This window comes from Cetorhinus maximus, chromosome 4, assembly GCF_964194155.1.
Source record: "Cetorhinus maximus chromosome 4, sCetMax3.hap1.1, whole genome shotgun sequence".
Lineage (NCBI taxonomy): Eukaryota > Metazoa > Chordata > Chondrichthyes > Lamniformes > Cetorhinidae > Cetorhinus > Cetorhinus maximus.
Genome location: NC_135882.1, coordinates 127298768 through 127317899, shown reverse-complemented (window position 1 = coordinate 127317899; position 19132 = coordinate 127298768). Strand labels below are relative to the sequence as shown.

At 39.2% G+C, this 19132-nt stretch overlaps 1 protein-coding gene across 4 annotated transcripts in view; it reads left to right on the top strand.

Annotated features, from left to right (window-relative positions):
* Window positions 1-19132, top strand: part of virma (vir like m6A methyltransferase associated) — a 118630-nt gene that overhangs the window by 37290 nt on the left and 62208 nt on the right. For all 4 annotated transcript variants that reach the window (XM_078540772.1, XM_078540770.1, XM_078540773.1 and 1 more), the window contains 3 exons: window positions 7193-7684; window positions 13916-14070; window positions 17098-17180. In XM_078540772.1, coding sequence (XP_078396898.1) covers window positions 7193-7684; window positions 13916-14070; window positions 17098-17180 — 730 coding nt within the window. The remainder of the gene's footprint in view (window positions 1-7192; window positions 7685-13915; window positions 14071-17097; window positions 17181-19132) is intronic.

Below are 19132 nucleotides of genomic sequence, written 5' to 3'. Positions count from 1 at the left end.
ACTGAGTCTTTTAAGTTTCTTGCAAAACTAAATTAAACCTTTATTAATAGCAGAAATGATTTTAAGCACACACATAGATCTACAAATTACTACCAAGATAACTTCTAAATCCTCTAATTAATCTAACTTCCCAGCTACACCTCTGTTAAGGCAACAGTAAGACACATAGATTTTAAAAGACCCAGGCGAAGTAACACGATACCCTGGACAGTCGAATTCAAAGTGAGTTTTTCTCAGCTTCGGTTCCTTGTAGACAGCAGCTTGAGTCTTAGATGCTGGAGGCTTTTCACACTTGTGCTAGATCTTAGAATGCCTTGTTAGACACAGCCTTCTCTCCTTTACACATATTTTCCCCTTTGAATGCGAATTCCCATTGTTTCACCATGTCTTTGGACTTTATCCCTAATAATAAAAATCTATCATAATGCTAATATTATCAGTAGTCTTTGGGAAAATTAAACACACTATTTCTTAACTTCTCCTGGCGCGGTGAAATATTTCACCTCTTTTGAATTCAAACTAGTCTGGTTTATTTAAAAATGCATTTGTTGCCTTTACACCTCCCATTCTAAAACTTCACCCATGTTTACCTACTTAACATTTCAAACCTAGCTTATCTTCTGATACATCAAAGCCTTCAGACCAACTGTCTTTAATTCAATTAAGTCACGCACACACACATGGACACAGAACCATAGACACAGACCCCACTATTACTCCAGTTTACAATAAACTCCATAACATTATGAAAATTATTCTATCTTCCTGACAAGTTCTGGCGAAGAGATCAATTGCATTCTTGCACTGTGTCTAATGCTGGAGTATTGGAATAAGCCCCATTGTTAGTACTGCACTATTTTATTCTTTTGTGATTGGCCACCAAATTTTCAGTATTGATTTTATATCTATTATATAAGTATAGCTAGCGATTTCTGCCAAACATCCTGGCTTAGGCTTTACTTGATATTGATGTGGTTGATTGCTTATAACTTATTAAATAGGTTGGTGCACACAATTGGCCATAAAGGATGCCATGAGGTTGACCTCCAGACTCGATTAGTAGTGTTCTGGTTACTAAACTGCTGCCATTAATTGGATGCTAAATTGGTTTGGTGACAGTTTTCACAATTTAAGGAAGAGGATACAGAAACAAACATAAAGGTGAGAGAAGCCTACTCACCCTATGGAAGCTTTTTATATTTTTCTTGCATACCTGAGAATCCAATTAAATTTTGAAGACCCTCATTATCTACTGTTCTTCTATTAGACCTGAGTAATTGTTTTAAATAAAAACAGAATTACCTGGAAAAACTCAGCAGGTCTGGCAGCATCGGCGGAGAAGAAAAGAGTTGACGTTTCGAGTCCTCAGAACTGAGTTCTGTTGAAGGGTCATGAGGACTCGAAATGTCAACTCTTTTCTTCCCCGCCGATGCTGCCAGACCTGCTAAGTTTTTCCAGGTAATTCTGTTTTTGTTTTGGATTTCCAGCATCCACAGTAGTTTTTTGTTTTTATAATTGTTTTAAATGTTCATCACCCTCCGAATAAAAAAAATTGTTCTCTAATATGTATTAACAAAATCCAGGGAGAAAAAAAAAATTCTTTTACACAGTGAGCTTTTATGATTTAGAATGCACACCCTGAAGAAGTGGTGGAAGCAGATTTAATAGTAGCTTTTAAAAAGGAATTGGATATATACTTGAAAGTGTAAAAAATTGTATGGCTAATGGGGGATAAAGCAAGGAAGTGAGACTAATTAGATAGCTCCTTCAAAGAACTGGCACAAAAAGGAAGGAACAAATGGCCAAACTTCCTTCAAAGTTCCCCCTTTCCCTACCCCTGCATTTGCATCTTTCTCTAGTCTCTCTCCTAGCTCCCCTCGTGATCTTTCTGAGCTTATCTTGTCCACAAGACCCACTTCTTGCTCCCTTGGCCTCATTCCCACTAAACTGCTGATCAACCAACTTTCCTTTCTGACCCCAAGTTAGCTGATATTGTTAATGGTTCTCCTGTTCAGGTACTTTTTCTTATTCTTTCATGAGATGTGGGCATCACTGGCCAAGCCAACATTTATTCCTCATCCCTAATTGCCTCGGAGAAGGTGTTGGTGAGCCGCTTTCTTGAACCGCTGCAGTCACGTGGTGTAATTAATCCCACAATACTGTTAGGGAGGGAGTTCCAGAATGTTAACTCAGCAACAGTGAAGGAATGGTGATGTAGTTCCAAGTCAGGATGGTGTGTGGCTTGGCAGGGAACTTGCAGGTGGTGGTATTCCTATGCATCTCCTGACCTTGTCCATCCAGGTGGTAAAGGTCGCAGGTTTGGAAGGTGCTGTTGAAGGAGCCTTAGTGAGTTGCTGCAGTGCATCTTGTAGATGATGTACACTGCTGCCACTGTGCCTCAGTGTGGAGGGAGTGCAGTTGAAAGTGATGGTTGGGGTGCCAAACAAGTGGGCTGCTTTGCCCTGGATGGTGTTGAGCTTCTTGAGTATTGTTGGAGCTGCGCTCATCCGGGCAAGTGGAGAATATTCCACCACACTCCTGACTTGTGACGGACAGGCTTTGGGGAGTCAGGAGGTGAGTTACTCTCTACGGAATTCCCAGCCTCTGATCTGCTCTTGTAGCCGCAATATTTATATGGCTGCTCCAGTTCAATTTCTGGTCAGTGCTAGTCCCAGGGTGTTGATAGTGTGAGATTCAGCGATGATAATGCCACTGAATGACAAGGGGGGCAGATAGTTAGATTCTCTCTTGTTGGAGATGGTCATTACCTGGCACTATTGTGCCGCAACTGTTACTTGCCACTTATCGTTCTAAGCCTAAATATTGTCCAGGCCTTGCTGCATATGGGCATGGATTGCTTCAGTATCTGAGGAGTTGCGAATGGTGCTGAACATTGTGCGATCATCAGCAAACATCCCCAGTTCTGCCCATATGGAGGGAAGGTCATTGATGAAGCATCTGAGATGATTGGGCCCAGGACTCCTGAGGGACTCCTGAGACTGAGCTGATTGATCTTCAATCACAATCATCTTCCTTTGTGCTAGGTATGACTCCAACCAGTGGAGAGTTTCCCCCCCTAATTCCCATTGACTCCAGTTTGCTAGGGCTCCTTGATGCCATACTTGGTCAATGCCGCCTTGATGTCTAGGGCAGTCACTCTCACCTCACCTCTGGAGTTCAGCTCTTTTGTTCATGTTTGAACCAAGGCTGTAATGAGATCAGGAGCTGAGTGACCTTGGTGGAACCCAACTGAGTGTAAATGAGCAGGTTTTTTTTTCAGTAACTGCCACTTATTATCTAAATGGTGAGAGATTGCAGAGCTCTTGAGATTCAGAGGGACCTGGGTGTCCTAGTGTATGAATCATAAAAGATTAGTATGCAGGTACAGCAGGTAATTAGGAAAGCTAATAGAATGTTATAGTTTATTGTGAGGGGAATTGATTACAGAAGTAGGGAGGTTATGCTTCAGTTGTACTGGGCATTGGTGAGACCACATCTGGAGTATTGTGTACAGTACTGGTTTCCTTATTTAAAGAAAGATGTAAAAGTGTTAGAAGCAGTTCAGAAAGGTTTACTAGACTAATACCAGGAATTGGTGGGTTGTCTTATGAGGAAAGGCTGGACACATTAGGCTTGCAACCACTGGGATTTAAAAGAATAAGAGGCGACTTAGCTGAAACCTTTAAGATCCTGAGGGGCCTTGACAGGGGGAATGTGGAGAGGAGAATGTGGGAGAATCTAGAATTAGGGGTCACTGTTTAAAGATAAGGGGTCACTCATTTAAGACAGAGATGAGGAATAAACGAGTCATTCTTACGTTGGCAAGCTGTGACTAGTGGGGCACCGCAAGGATCAGCATGTGGGCCCCAGCTGTTCACGATATATATCAATCATTTGGAATTGGGGACCAAATGTAATTTTCAAAGTTCGCAGATAACACAAAGCTGAGTGGGAATGTGTGTTATGAGGAAGATGCAAAGTGGCTTCAAGGGGATTTGGATAGACTTGGTGAGTGGTCAAGATGGCAGATGGAATATAACGTGTATTTTTTAAATGGTGCGATTAGAAAGTGTAGATGTACAAAGGGATCTAGGTGTCCTCATCAATAAGTAACTGAAAGTTAACATGCAGGTGCAACAAGCAATTAGAAAGGCTCATGGTATGTTAGCCTTTACTGCAAGAGGATTTGAGTACAGGGGTAGCAAAATCTTGTTTCAATTGGAAAGAACCTTGGTTAGACCGCACCTGGAGGAGTGTGTGCAGTTTTGTACTCCTTATCTTAGGAAGGCTATTATTGTCAAAGAGGGAGTGTGGCTAATGTTCACCAGACTTGTTCCCTGGATGACAGGACTGTGCTATGAAGAGAGATTGAGGAAACTGAGAATACAGGCCTAGTTTCCTGAGTTTCAAAAAATGCAAGCTGATCTCATTGAAACCTACAAAATACTTAAAGGGTAGATTCAGATGATATATTTCCCCTGGTTGGGAAGTCTAGAACCAGGAGATACAATTGGAAAGTAAGGGAGAAGCCACTTAGAACCGAGATGAGGAGATTTTTTTACTCACAGGGTTGTGAATCTTTGGAATTCTCTACCCCATGGTATGTTTAAAGTTGAGATTGACAGATGTCTAAATACGATTAACGTAAAGGGATATGGGGATAGTGTGGGAAAAAGGCATTGAAGTGGATAATCAACCATGATCATATTGAATGGTGGAGCAGGCTCAATGGGCTGAATGGCCTACTCTTGCTCCTGGGTTCATTTTATGTTAATATTTGTTACTTTTTATACCTAGTGTCTTGTTGAGGTCTTTCCTTAGTACCTTTTTTCTGAACTATGGATTTTAATTTTTTCTAATCTTTGCTTATGGCTTACTTCTTTTGTTTCTAATCATTCTTGTATCATTTCTACGTCCTCTGCAGTGCATGGTTATCTCTGTTGAAGCCTGATCATCAAAACTGTACTGATTAATCCAAATGAGTTCTGACCAATACATTTTAAAGCCTATAAATAAACTCTTTCCCTTTCTGGCGATTCCTTTTAAAGTTAATCATTAATTCTACTATTTTCACAATTGCTACATATTTTTATCTTTACGATAGCTTCTTCCTTAGCCATTCGGAATATGTACGTTATTGTGCAGAAGCAACACTTTGATTATCATTGGCGTAGCCTTTTGAATTCCGAGTATCCATTGAGTTTTAGCTTTATCCTCCATTGCTCACAAAATTCTTCCTTTCCTTTTACGATGTATACTTTGCAAGATTTTTTTTCCCTGTTTCCATTTTGGTTATTGCTTCGTTAAAACATTTTGCAACTGCTTTTCAGTTGATACTTAGTTTCCTTGTTATGTTGTTAGCTTGTATATGAAAGCATCATTTATCTTAATAGTGTTGTCTTTCAGCAATACTTTCCACTTAATGTATTTTAATTATCTCTGGTTGTACGGAAACTTGTTTCCCTGAACTCTATACTTCAGCCTTAATCCTCGACATGTTGATTGTGGATGATCTTACATTTTATTATATTGTGGTCACTTGTTCCCAATAGACTCACTGCTACCTCATTATTGTTGTTGTTTTGATTACTTTCAAGAATTAGATCTGGATGCATTTTCACCTTAGTGGGATTCCTGATGCACTGGGCTTGGAAGCAGTTTGTGTCATACTTTCAATTTCTGATTCCGTTGCCAAAGAATATCAAATAATAGGATATTCTTTGCTCATATTGGGTTGATTGAAGTAATTCCATTACCATAATATTTTTGTCTGAGTACACCTTCCTCACTCCTTATATAAAGACTATTTCTCTTCACCTGTCCTGAAGATCTGTAGCCGATTTGTTTGACATGCTCTCTACTTAATCATTTTATGCATCTAGACAGGTTTTTTTGCCTTTCCCTGGGATATAATTTAACTGTGCATAATTTTCTAATTTGGACGATCTTTGTTTATGTGCTATCATCTCTATTTTCGTGAACAAATGTATATTGAATTCTGGAGTGAGCCACGATTTCACAGTGCCTATGTTATACTTTTCTTCCACTACAAATGCTTCTATTTCTAGTATATATTCTGAATGCTTCTAACATTCAGCTGAAAGCACTTAATTGCATTTGTTACTTTTATCCTAGTTTTCTTTTTCATCATTCTCTTTGTTCACTATGCCTAAATTTGTTTCCTGTTTCATCTTTGCTATTCTTTTGCATTACCATCCAATTTCCGGTCCTTAATCAGTTTGTTTCCCTTCCCCCTTTATTTCTAGTTTAAACAACCCTTAATTCCATCCTTTATTATTGGCTATTTTCCTATTCTTCACTTAGCAATACAAGCTATTTCCCCTGTACCAACCAGTTTTACCCCAAATAATGTTACATTTTACTTCTAAAACTAGCACCATTCAACATGACTCATAACTACTGATTTTACCCTAGTAATTCTGCTCATATCACTTTATGGTAGAGATATGTAATAAGCTAGAAAATAATATTTGGCCTTCTTAATATTCTTTTTTATTATTCGTTCATGGGATGTGGGCATCACAGACTAGGCCAGCATTTATTGCCCATCCCTAATTGTTCTTCTGTTTTCTACACTTCTGAATTTAGTTTTGGGAGCTTCCTATTTCATTTTTTAACCTTCTACTTCTTGGTGTCTCAGCACCAGCTCCTCCCTGTACGGACACATCCACTCTATCATCTGTATCTACAACCTTAGCAACAGAAGTTTAACTACCGCCATTTTTAAAATATTTATCATTAAAACAAAATCTAACCACACATTTAATACAGCACAATCACATCACCAGGCAGAGTAAATACATTAAACAGCTACAAAGTTAAAATGCATTTTGTATCTGTAATTAACTGCATGCATTGAATGAAGTGTTGGTAAAATGTAAAAATAATTCAATTTCAGTGTTTGAAAGCATGAAACCAAAGAATTTTTTGCATTCAAACTTGATTGAAGGTCCTCCAGCCTAAATTTATCAAATTTTCAACTGTATAAAACAAATATGATCAATATATTTAATTTATGGTTTAAAGGCCAATTGATGGACTTATTATACAGATCAATATGCTCACCCTCTATATAGTTGATTTACTGTTGAGTATACATGTCGGGAAGCCAAAATTCATTTCAAAATTCATAAGCTTGGAATAACTTGTCTCTGATTTATTTTTCCTGCAGGTATCTTAACAGCTGCCATTTTCTGGAATCACTCACCCTACTTCTGTCTATTCCTGCAACCAACGCTCATCCTAATCTGTTACAATCTATTAAAGACCTGATTAAGTTCCTCATTCAGATACAAACTGGCCTTTTATTCCTCAGCGCAGAGTATGAAGCGACAAACCTGCTGATAAGAGCTTTGTCTCAGACTTCTGATCAAGATCAAGAGGAGGGTATCCAATCTGATAGTGGCAATGATGATACATTGGCTATATGGCTTTTGTATTCATTACAGGCATTGCAATATGTTTCTGAACTTTTTGACTACTTAAATCGAGGTTTAGCAATTGAGGAAACAGACCGTGCAGACGTATTAGGAACTCTTCATAGCCTCTATCTGATCACATTCAATCCAATTGGACGAAATGCTGTGTCCCATGTGCTGCAGCTGGACAAAAATCTCTCTAGTCTCATTACCCTTGTGGAATACTATTCCAAAGAGCTCTTGGGGTAACGTATCTTATTTTAATAGATCGTTATGTCAGCTTATATGGCACAAATGAATGCAATGAACTGCTGTGTGGCTGGGGTGCCTTGCATGTTTGTTTAGGTGTTCTTTGTTGTTGACTAGTTTCAATTTTTTTTGTTATACAAAAATTGTGTTCATTATGATATATATACAATGATTAGTTTCTCTCTCATTTTGTTTTCGTTTGTAGTGTGTTGCTGTTTCTGCAGGGAAAAGGCTATTTTTAAGGAGAAAACTTTCTAAACATTTCCAATTGTAAATGAACAGAAACATTGTGTTGATGTTTTTACAAATTTATATCATCAGGTTGGATTGAAAGAGAGAGATGTGAATGTTTATGAAGTAATCTAAGTGGAGCTTTTTTTTATATTTGTGTAAAACGATAATGTTTTTTATAGAAATCAATATATTTGTATATTTGGCAGACAAAAATGCAATTTTTTTGTCAAATGTGCAATTGAAACCATTTTAAAACTATCTTTGGAAGAATTGTAGTTTTTTCCAAATCACTGTTTAGAAACTGATATGCCTATGAATGCATAAAATACTTTAAAGTTTGGCAATTGCATCATTTGTTCTATCTGGTGCTAATTCATTAGGAAATGGGGTGCATGTTATTTTGCACTGTCCCACATGTGAAACAGATCAGGGGATGTGGGCTATAGACTTTTGTGTTCTATTTTACAGTAAAAATTGAAAGTACTGCAGCAGTGCTTCTGCTCATTCCACTCTGGTCAAAGATTATCAGATATATTGTGTATTACTCTGCTTAGTAACTTTGTCCCTTTCCCTAGCACTATACCTATCTGCCTTGAGATTGCCATTATCCTCCCTCTAACAAACCCATCCTCAATCACTCCATTCACTCTAACTACTATCCTATCTTCAACATTTCCTTTGGTTCTGGTCCTAGAATACTCCCATTTCTGAGAGCACTAGCTTGAGACACTTGCATAATCAGAGTCAAAAATAACATCCACATGACACTTACCATGATTTTCTGCCTCTGATTATTCTTCATGGACTCTCTGCAAACATTGACAAACAGCATCATTCATTGTCTCTAACTCAGTGGTGGCAGAGTACTGCTGTCTCCTGGTTTCTCTCGTACCTACCATAAGGCGGGCATTGCATCACTTCTAATGGATTTTCCTTGGCCTACACAGTAGTTTTTGGTGTGTCCCAAAATTTCAATCCTACAATTTAATGCAAACAAAATTGTAGCCACCCTGTGTGCTTTTGATTTTGAATCAGTCACCCTCCATAACCATTATCTTAGACTGAGTCAGGAGGTGTGGAACCTTGATGTATTGGTCAATCTTGATTGGCTTTCTGCACCATCTCTACTCCATTACCAAGATGGCTTTGTTTCCACTTGCACAGCTTTGCTTGTCTTTGGCCCCGCCTCTCTTCTTGACCCCTCTCCTCCTTTTCTGATATAGTCTATATCCTTATCTCCTCAAGTTGCAGTTCATAGAAAGCAGTGCAACCTGCACCATCACATCATACATGACCATCTCTACACCCATCAGTTCCAAGTTCTGTTATTTTTAATTCTTTCATGGGATGTGTGCATCACTGGCAAGGCTAGCATTTGTTGCTCATCCCTAGTTGCCCTTGAGAAGGTTCTTTTGGCTCCCATTGCCCCAGTGAGTTTCTAATATTCTCATCCGCTTTTTCAAGTTCGAAATTGTGGTCTCGTCCTACCCTGCCTCCCTGATTTCCAGCCTTATGTTCCCATTCCCTATCTCTCCAACACTGGATTGGTTCTTATCTTTCCCTCAATCACTGCTGGCTACTTTGTTAGCCAGTCCTTTCAAACTTCCAACTGGCCACCTTCCAGCTGTATCTTGCTGTTGGCTTTTTGCCCATTTTTCCCTCCTTGGCAAACTTTTTTTTCCCCATTCTTTAATGCAAAGTGCTGAGTTGTCTTCCTGCACATGAAGAGCACTGTAGAGATGCATGTCGTATGTGAAATACAAGTAATTATAAACTTAGGCAGTTAGCATTTGCAGCATCTGCAAATTTGCCAACATAAGACATAGGAACAGAAGTAGGCCTTTTGACCCCTCGAGCCTCCTCCACCATTCAATCAGATCATGACTTACCTGCTTGTTTCGAATTCCGTGTTCCCATCTATCTCTGATAACCTTTGATTCCCTTGCCTAGCAAGAATCTATCTACCTCTGCCTTAAAAATATTCAATGACCCCACCTGCACTGCCTTCTGAGGCAGAGAGTTTCAAAGTCTCACACCCCTCAGAGAAAAAATTTCTCTTCATCTCTGTCCCAAAAAGGTGACCCTTAATTTGAAAACAGTGCCTCCTAGTTCTGGACGCACCCAAAAGTGGAAGCATCCTTTCTATGCCCAACTTGTCGAGACCGTTCAAGACCTTAGACACTCAGTCGTCACCCCTCACTCTTCTAAATTCCAGTGGAAACGAGCCCAGTCTGTCTAACCTTTCCTCATAAGACAACCCTCTCATTCCAGGTATCAATCTATTAACCTCCTCTAAACCACCTCCAAGGCATTTACATCCTTCCTTAAATAAGGAGACCAAAACTGCACACACTATTTGAGACATGGTCTCACCAATACGCTGTATAACTGAAGCATAACGTCCTTACTTTTATGTGAAATTCCTCTAATAAAGGATAGCATTCCATTACCTTTTAATTACTTGCTATACCTGCATACTAACCTTTTGTCACTCGTGTACGAGAATACCTAGATCTCTCTGCACCTTGAATTCTGCAGCTGTTCTCTGTTTAAGTAATACTCTGCTTTTTGATTCTTCTTGCTAAAGTGAACAGCTTCACATTTTCCCACGTTATACACCATCTGCCGTATTTTTGCCCACTCGCCCAACTTATCTATATCTGTCTGCAACCTCCTTATGTCTTCTTCACAACATACTTTCCTACCTATCTTTGTGTTAGCTGCAAATTTAGCTACCATGCCTTCACTCCCATCGTCTTAGCTATTGGTATAAGTTGTAAAAAGCTGGGGCCCTAGCACAGACCCCAAGGACTCCTCTTGTTGCACCCTGCCAATCAGAAAAAGACCCATTGATGTACACTGTTTTCTGCCAACCAACTAATTTTCTATCCATGCTAATATGTTACCCCCATCACTTTGAGCTTTTATTTTCCGCAGTAACCTTTGACGTGGCACCTTATCAAATGCCTTCTGGAAATCCAAGTATAGTACTCTACAGACTCCCCTTTATCCAAAGCGCATGTAACTCCTCCATAGAACTCCAATAAATTAGTTAAAAATGATTTCCCTTTCACAAAACCATGCTGACTCTTCTCAATTATCTTGAGTTTTTCTAAGTGCCTAGCCATGGCCTCCTAAATTATCAATTCTAATACTTTCTCCACAACAGACACCAAGCTAACTGGTCTATAGTTTCCTGTTTTCTGCCTCCCTCCCTTCTTTCTTTAATAGAGGGTTTGTACTTACTACTTTGCAGTCTGATGGGACCTTTCCAGAATCGAGGGAATTTTGGAAAATTAACACAAACGTATCTACTAACTCATTAACCACTCCTTTAAGACTTACAATGAAGTCCTTCAGGACCCGGAGACTTGTTAGCCCGCAGCCCTATCAGTTTGTTCAGCGACTGTAATTTCACCAAGTTCCTCTCTCCCTTCCACCTCCTGATTTACAGCTATTACTGGAATGTTTTTTGTATCTTCTATAGTAAAGACAGAAGCAATATATTTGTTCATTTCATCCACCATTTTCTTATTACCTACTATTAAGTCCCCATTCTCACTCCCTGGAGGACCAACACTCACTTTACCTCGCTTTTCCTTTTTAAATACCTGTAAAAACTCTTGCTATCAGCTTTTACATTCCTGGCTAGCTTCCTCTTATACTCTGATTTCTTTCTCCTGATTAGCCTTTTAGTAATTCTCTGCCGTTCTTTATATCCTGACCAGTCATCTGACCCACCATCTTTGCACAGTTATATGCTTTTTCCTTCAGTTTGATGCTTTCTGTAACTTTTTTAATTAACCACGGATGGTGGGCCCTCCCCTTAACATTTTTCTTTGGAGTAGGAATGTACTTGTTCTGAGTATTCTGAAATATCCCCTTAAATGTCTGCCACTGCTACTCTATTGACCTACCTTCTAGCCTAGTATCCCAGTTCACTTCGGCTAGCTCAGCTTTAATGCGCATATAATTGCCCTTATTTAAGTTTAAAATATTAGTCTTAGATCCATTCTTCTCCCTTTCAGACTGGATGTAAAATTCAATCATGTTGTGAGGTGCCTTTACTCTGAGGTCATAAATTAATCCTGTCACATTGCATAATAATTGTTATAACCTGCTCCCTGGTTGATTCCAGAGCGTGCTGCTCTAAGAAACTATCTCAAAAGCAATCTATGAACTCCTTATACAGACTACTACTGCCAATCTGATTTTTCCAATTTATATGTAGATTAAAATCACCCATGATTATTTCCGTCCCTTTGTCACAAGCATCCAATATTTCTTCTTGTTTACTTTGTCCTGCATTGTGGTTACTGTTCGGGGGCCTGTGGACTACTCCCACGAGTGACTTTCCCCTACTATTCCCCATCTCCACCCAAACCGATTCTACATCCTGCTCCCCTGAACCAAGGTCATCTCTAACTATTGCACATATGCCATCTTTGATTAACAGTGCTACCTCTCCACCTTTACCTAGCTTCCTATTCTTCTTGAATGTCATATACCCATCAATATTCAGGACCCAATCCTTGTCATCCTGCAGCCACATCTCTGTAATGGCTATCAAATCGTGTTTATTTACTTTAATGTGCACTTTCAATTCATTTACTTTGTTATGAATGCCATTTACTTTGTTATGAATGCTATGCGCATTCAGATACAGGGCCGTTAGTTTTGTCTTTTTGTTATCTTTGCAACACCTGGTCTTGACTGTTGATGTATTCTTAGGTTTTCTTCTCTTTTCCCTTCTTGCCATTCTCTGGCTCTCATTTCCCATATTACTATTTTGCTGTCTTGCCTTGACTCTACCGCTTGATTTGCTACATCTGCCCAAGCTTGATATCTCACCACCTCCTCTGCCCCCCACCCCACCCACACAGTTTAGTTTAAAGCCCTCTCTACTTCCCTACTTACACAACTCGCTAGAACACTGGTCCCAGCCTGGTTCAAGTGTAGACTGTACCATTGGTATAGCCCTATTTTCCCCAGTACCGATGCCAGTGCCCCACAAACCGGAACCTGCTTCCCACACACCAGTCTTTGAGCCACACATTAATTTCCCTAAATCTTAATTGCCCAATGCCAATTTGCATGTGGCTTAGATAGGTATCCAGAGATTATTATCTTTGAGGTTCTGCTTCTTAATTTGGTGCCGAGCTGCTCACACTGACTGTGCAGAAACTCTTTATTTGTCCTGCCTATGTCGTTGGTACCTACATGTCAACTGGATCCTCTCCCTCCCGCTGTAAGTTCCTCTCCCCGAGCAAATGTCCCGAACCCTGGCACCGGGCAGGCAACACAGCCGCCTGGACCCTCCCTCTTTGCTGCAGAGAAGAGTGTCAATCCCCCTCATTATACTGTCCCCTACTACCATTAAATTTCTGATGATAAAACTGGTCTGTCTTTAAGCTTTAATTACATTTATTTCACACAATATTTTGCGGGCTAGTTGGACTTTTTCCAAGACAGTTTAAAGAAAGTGGCATCTTTATCTTCTCCATCCTAGTTTCCATACTTTGACCATGATTTTTCTGTATTTAACAATGTAACTCAATGGTTTTTACTAATCATGAATCAATGAGGAATAGCATTATAATGGTAGCAACACAATATCTGTGCGTTAAAACTTGAGTCAAATGTAAATTTTATAAAATAAGACTTGATTTTTCAATTTGTTTTGAGGCTTGTGTGATTGGTGATTAACTTTTAATACTTCTTTTGAATAACTTTTATGTAACTGTTACCAGGGTTAATAGTTTAGATTGCAACTGGTCTCCCACCCCTCCTCGCCACACCCTCACCCCAATCCTTTGTTTTGGGTGGCAGTTTAGAATAATCAAAGATTATCAAGATATCTTCAAACCATCAAAGTGCAGCGTGCCCTGATGATATGGATGTGAAATTTATTAGCTTTAATGACAGTGTTTGCAAATCATACATGTTTTATTCGGCTTCTAATATTATGCACTTAATTTTTCTTTAAATTCCAGGGACACAAAGTCCAGAAAATCTGTTGCATGCAATTATGCCTGCATGCTTATTTTGCTAACAGTACAGTCTACTCATGATGGACAAATGCTGGAACAGCATTCTGCTGGATTACTGAGACTCTGCAAGGCTGATGACACCAATCCCAAACTACAAGGTGAAGTAATTTTAATTATTGTTTTTTCTTAATGTGTATCACAGAGTGGTCAGATGTAGGTTTGTGCTTGTAACTTAATGTGTGTGTATTGACAAGCCTTGGCCATGCTGTCAGGTAGGTGACAAATGGATGTCATTTGAATGAATAAAAATTAACTTATTCCAAAATGTTCCTATATGTATTCAGGTGATTAACGTTCACAGGGGCCTTGAAGTAGGTTCTATGGCTTTCCTTGGTGCCAAAAAGCAAGGGATTCAGAAAATAAAGAGAGACATTTATAGGAATGCATTATTTATATAAACTTTCAGGATTGTCTTATAAATGAATGGATGAAATACCTTTCTAAATAGTGCATGCTATCTTTTGGAAATATATTACAGCCAGTGTTCGAACATTTAGGAAAAAAAGCTACTGTTTAATAGTTATGTTTGAGATCTAAGGATATCTCAAAGTCCTCTTCTTTTTAAAGAAACAGTAATTTGGAAAACCCTGAACGTCTGAGGAACTAAATGTTCGTGCCCTGAAAGAATACATTTGATCACAGTAAGCAAAGATGCCAACACATTTCCCAAATCTTGGTGCCTGTCTAAAGCCTTATGTAGGAGATTTCTGATCAATTCATTGACTGGTTCTGCATCTGTAATTGGGTCAATATTATAGTTAACCTCTTCCCTAGTGGCCTGAAATGTTGCCTGCTGCTCTGAAACCACACTATCCAATTTCCATTATCCTGACATCCCTTACACAGTACCATCGGTGCTCCTTAAACTCTTTCTCAGTACTTCCAGACTTGTTAAAAACTCTTTCTCAATGCTTACACACCCTACCACTAACAAACTGGTGCTGTCACATTCCAACCCCCATCACAACTGCCAAACACTCCCACAGTTCTCATATGTTATTCTCAGTAACCCTCAATCCTGCAATCCCCTTCCCCTTCCTCCTGTCCTCCCAGACCCCAGGACCCCCAAATCACTTAGCACTTACCAATGTATTCCCCTCCCAGGGTTCCGAAATTTAGCAAACTCTTTTGAAGGAAGAGGGTGAAACATACATTTGAGACAAGCCATCTTAAGTGTGTTATTGGGTGGTGGACAATCTCCAAAAACAACATGGGGAGAACAAAACAAGAAAAAAATTGAAGAAGCAAGTCAGTAACCCAATGAAGAAGAAAAGTAGGAAACCAGAAATTTGGCTAGCAAAAAGTTTATGGTCTATGTCAAAGGTTAAACCAAATTCTGAAAACCACCCCACTGAATGAAATTCTCATGTTCAATCCATGTTGTATGCTGAGTTAGCTGATGTACCACATGAGTGATGAAATTAACTGGTGTCCCTGGTCAGCATTCACACTATAAATGACAATTTATTTTCTGAAAGTGTGAGGTGTTAATTTTAAACTGGACTGCGCCTCACACTCAAATAAATGTCGTCCAGGCTCTTTTGGTTACTTCCTCAAATACAGTGGGCTGTCGGTATTGTAAGAAAATTGGAGTTTGACAAACCAGCCATTGGTGCCACATAATCCTTTTTTTGTGTTTGACTATCTTCAGACATAAACAATGTCATTAAAAAATAGACATATGGAGAAATAAACGCAATTACCTTGTTTTTCCCTGAGTAGAAACGGAACCTTCATTGATCCTTTCAAAACGGCCTGTCTCAACAGATTGTTAAGGAAAGCTTAAAATCTTTATAGATCAGTTCTCTCACACACTGTTCTTACTGATGCATTAAGACATGACAAAGTTATTGTGAAAGAACCGCCAAGAAATTAGATACCTAGTACAAAACACCAGATGCCAACTTGTTTACCATCCTAGCCTATTGTCCCACTTTCTATCTCAAGACTGTCTTGACTATCTTGTTTCACATTGTGGTGACCAATAATACTCAACAGGCACAAAATCATGCATGCTGCACTTGTAGCAGAAGCTAAACAGCATGGCTAGCTAAATTGTACCCTGACACATTAAACCCTAAGGCACCTTGGGAATGAGCAACTTTAACCAGTTCACTATTTCTTGCTATAGTACAAATGCAGAAGCCATTTATAAGTAAAACGAAAACCTTAATCATTTGAGATGAAACTAATACCTAGTCTTTCATATGTATGTACACACGATGAGAATATTTTCATTACTGGGGAAATGATAGCCCACTGTAAGCCATAATATTCCGGGAAATTGGAACAAGTATTTCAATTTCCAACAGACTGGTATGGATTTTTTTTTCAGATATTTGTTGTGTGACCCCATTACCAAAACAGAAGACTTGCACTTTGCACCAAAAATGAAACTCAGGTTAAAGAGTTTGTACTAAACAAACTTTTATATCTTTTTATTTTTAATTTTATTGGGAATAAACTGTTTACTGAAGTTTTAGTTAAGTTTATTGAAGCATTTATCCAAAATTTTCAATGCAATGTCCTATCTGTTGGCCTGTTCAGTATTAAATTTGTGGTATTCTGCACACAATCAGTAGCTATACTTTTGTATGCCTATTTATGTTTTGCCGCTCTTTGATTAAAACTGCATACCATTCTTGTAAGAAATGTAATTTTGTTTTCAGGATGTTGTGATAGAGATAAGTCTTGAAAAAAAAAATGGGCATGTGGTGGAGGTAGGTTCAATCGAGGCATGCAAGAGGAAATTGGATTATTTTCTGGAAAGGAGAGTGCAGGGTTACGGGAGAAAGCGGGGGAATGGTACTGGATGAATTGCTCATTTGGAGAGCCGGGACAGACATGACAGGACTACTTCTCTGCTGTAACAATTTTTTGATACTGTGATATTGACCAATTATATTGGACTTAATCATTGATTTGCATCTTTTCAAAACAGTTATAAGCGCTGGAATTAAACATAAAAAATTGAAATATTTTAACATTTTGAAAAATATTAAATCTAAATGACAGCTTTCAAAATGAACTTCTTTTGTAGATGTCCCTGATTCAGTATCTGACTCCAGAATATATGTGATGAATTTTGGTGCCCATTAATTCCATTTATCTTTGTTGATTTTTAGAATTAGGTAAATGGCTGGAACCACTGAAGAATCTAAAGTTCGAAATTAATTGTATTCCTAGTCTTCTCGAATATATTAAACAGGTAAGTAAAATATTGATATTTTGTATTCTTTAAAAATAGGGTAAAATATGAATATAAAATTCAACTTTTAACATTTGTGGTATTTCTGCGAAATTTTCATTTTGTTCCTGGTGACTCAAATCAGTAAAACTATTGGATCGTAACTTCTGAGCTCTCCAGCGTCAGATTGCGGGGGTTATCCTCCAGAAGTTCACGGTTTGTTCAGAAGTGCAAACTTCCCCTGGGCAATTGCCCTGCAATGGGAACCATCCGAAAATGCTATTTAAATCGTAAACTTTGCATGGTTCCAACTGGGTTATGTCAGTAGTTACCCGGAACAAGTTAGAAGATTAAAACTCCCCACATCCCCTGACTATCCCCCCAATGGGACACCCCCAACCCCCGGGGGACTACCCCACTCTCAGGCTATCCCCAAGCCACAGGACCGCCGCCGCCACCCCCCTCCACCAATCCCGGACCTCCCAGAGGTCTCCCACCACTCTCCAACTCTTACTACCCACCACCACCCATGAGGCCTGGCACCTACCCCACCTCTCCTTCCACTGAACTTCCAGCTCCTCTCCCCTACCCTATGACCCCACACCCCCACCCCAACTTCCGAAGCCCCTACCCCGACCTCCAGACATGTGTGATTTGTGGGATTATCATCTGATTTTTGGTTTTGATTTGCTGACAGGTTCAGGGACAGTTTTTTTCCCTTTGGACCATTCAGTTTAGTTTACAACTTGAGCATTGCACTAGTATAAGCAACTAAAACAATAATAATGTGACTTAAAGGAGCAGCTTTGTTACTGTTTAAAATAGACAAAGGTTTGAAACCCCAGTTACCCACTAGAAGAATAAAGCCACAAAATTCCATGGTTTTAAACAAACATAAACTTTACTATACAATCTACAATATCTATCTTATACTCTATCATTCAGAATTAACATGAAGTAAATGTGAATTAACAGGCAAACTACAGTCAAACATACCATACTGCACATTAAGTGTCAGATGTGACTAAGACAGATCCCATGGATTTTTCAGAAACCCCTCCAGAAGTCAGTGACCACTGTGAGTCACAGTATCTCGTTAAAATTCTCACTCCTTCATGAGGGATTTGAACTCTTCACTTTCGAAGATTTAATCTCTGAATTCCCTCAAAAGCCGCTCGGACTCTGATTAACTTGGTGACTGCTCACCTATCAATGGTTCAATCTCCTCCTGAGACTCCATTCCACAGGATTCACAAAGCTGCATTCCCACCTCTTAATTACCAACACACTTCCAACTCTTTTGTAGATCGCTAGCCTCACTAAGTTGGTACTGCCCCTGGGTTCCTCTGAACTTCAGTGTCCTGGCTGCACTGAACTATGAATGGCTCCCAGCGCTTCCTCTAAGACCCCAATCCTCTCCAGCACAGAATCAGCAACCTTCCACCACCTTCTCAACTCCCTCAGGACTTTTCTTTAGCTATAACTAGTTTGAAAGACTCCCAGGGCTTTCCTGTGAGCTGCAAACTACATAAAGTCCAAACTGCAGCTAACAAATGCACGAGAGGCCCCCAGGGTGTTTTTGAGCCCTAACTTAGCATTGAATCTCCTACAATTAGTTTTGTTTTAATTTTTAAAACACATTTTGAGGAGCACTGATATTTGGTTTGATAGGTACATTTAAAAGTTGGCTCTAAAAAGCAAGAAATTACAAGTTTTTTTTTAAAGTACATACCTAGACCCATTTGGAAAGTAAATCTCATGACTTCAGCACTCACTTTTCTCTTCAATAGTTTCTAAAATAATCATTGCTGAAAGCTGCTTTTAACATGTGCACTAGTTTTTCCCTGCAGTAAAATGGATCAAACGTTGAATATACCCAAAGGTTAAGCTATGGCAGGTTTGTGTCTAATGTTCCCCTTAAAATTTTGTTGTTATGCGTGGCCATTTTTTTTTTTGAGTGCCATGACCATGCA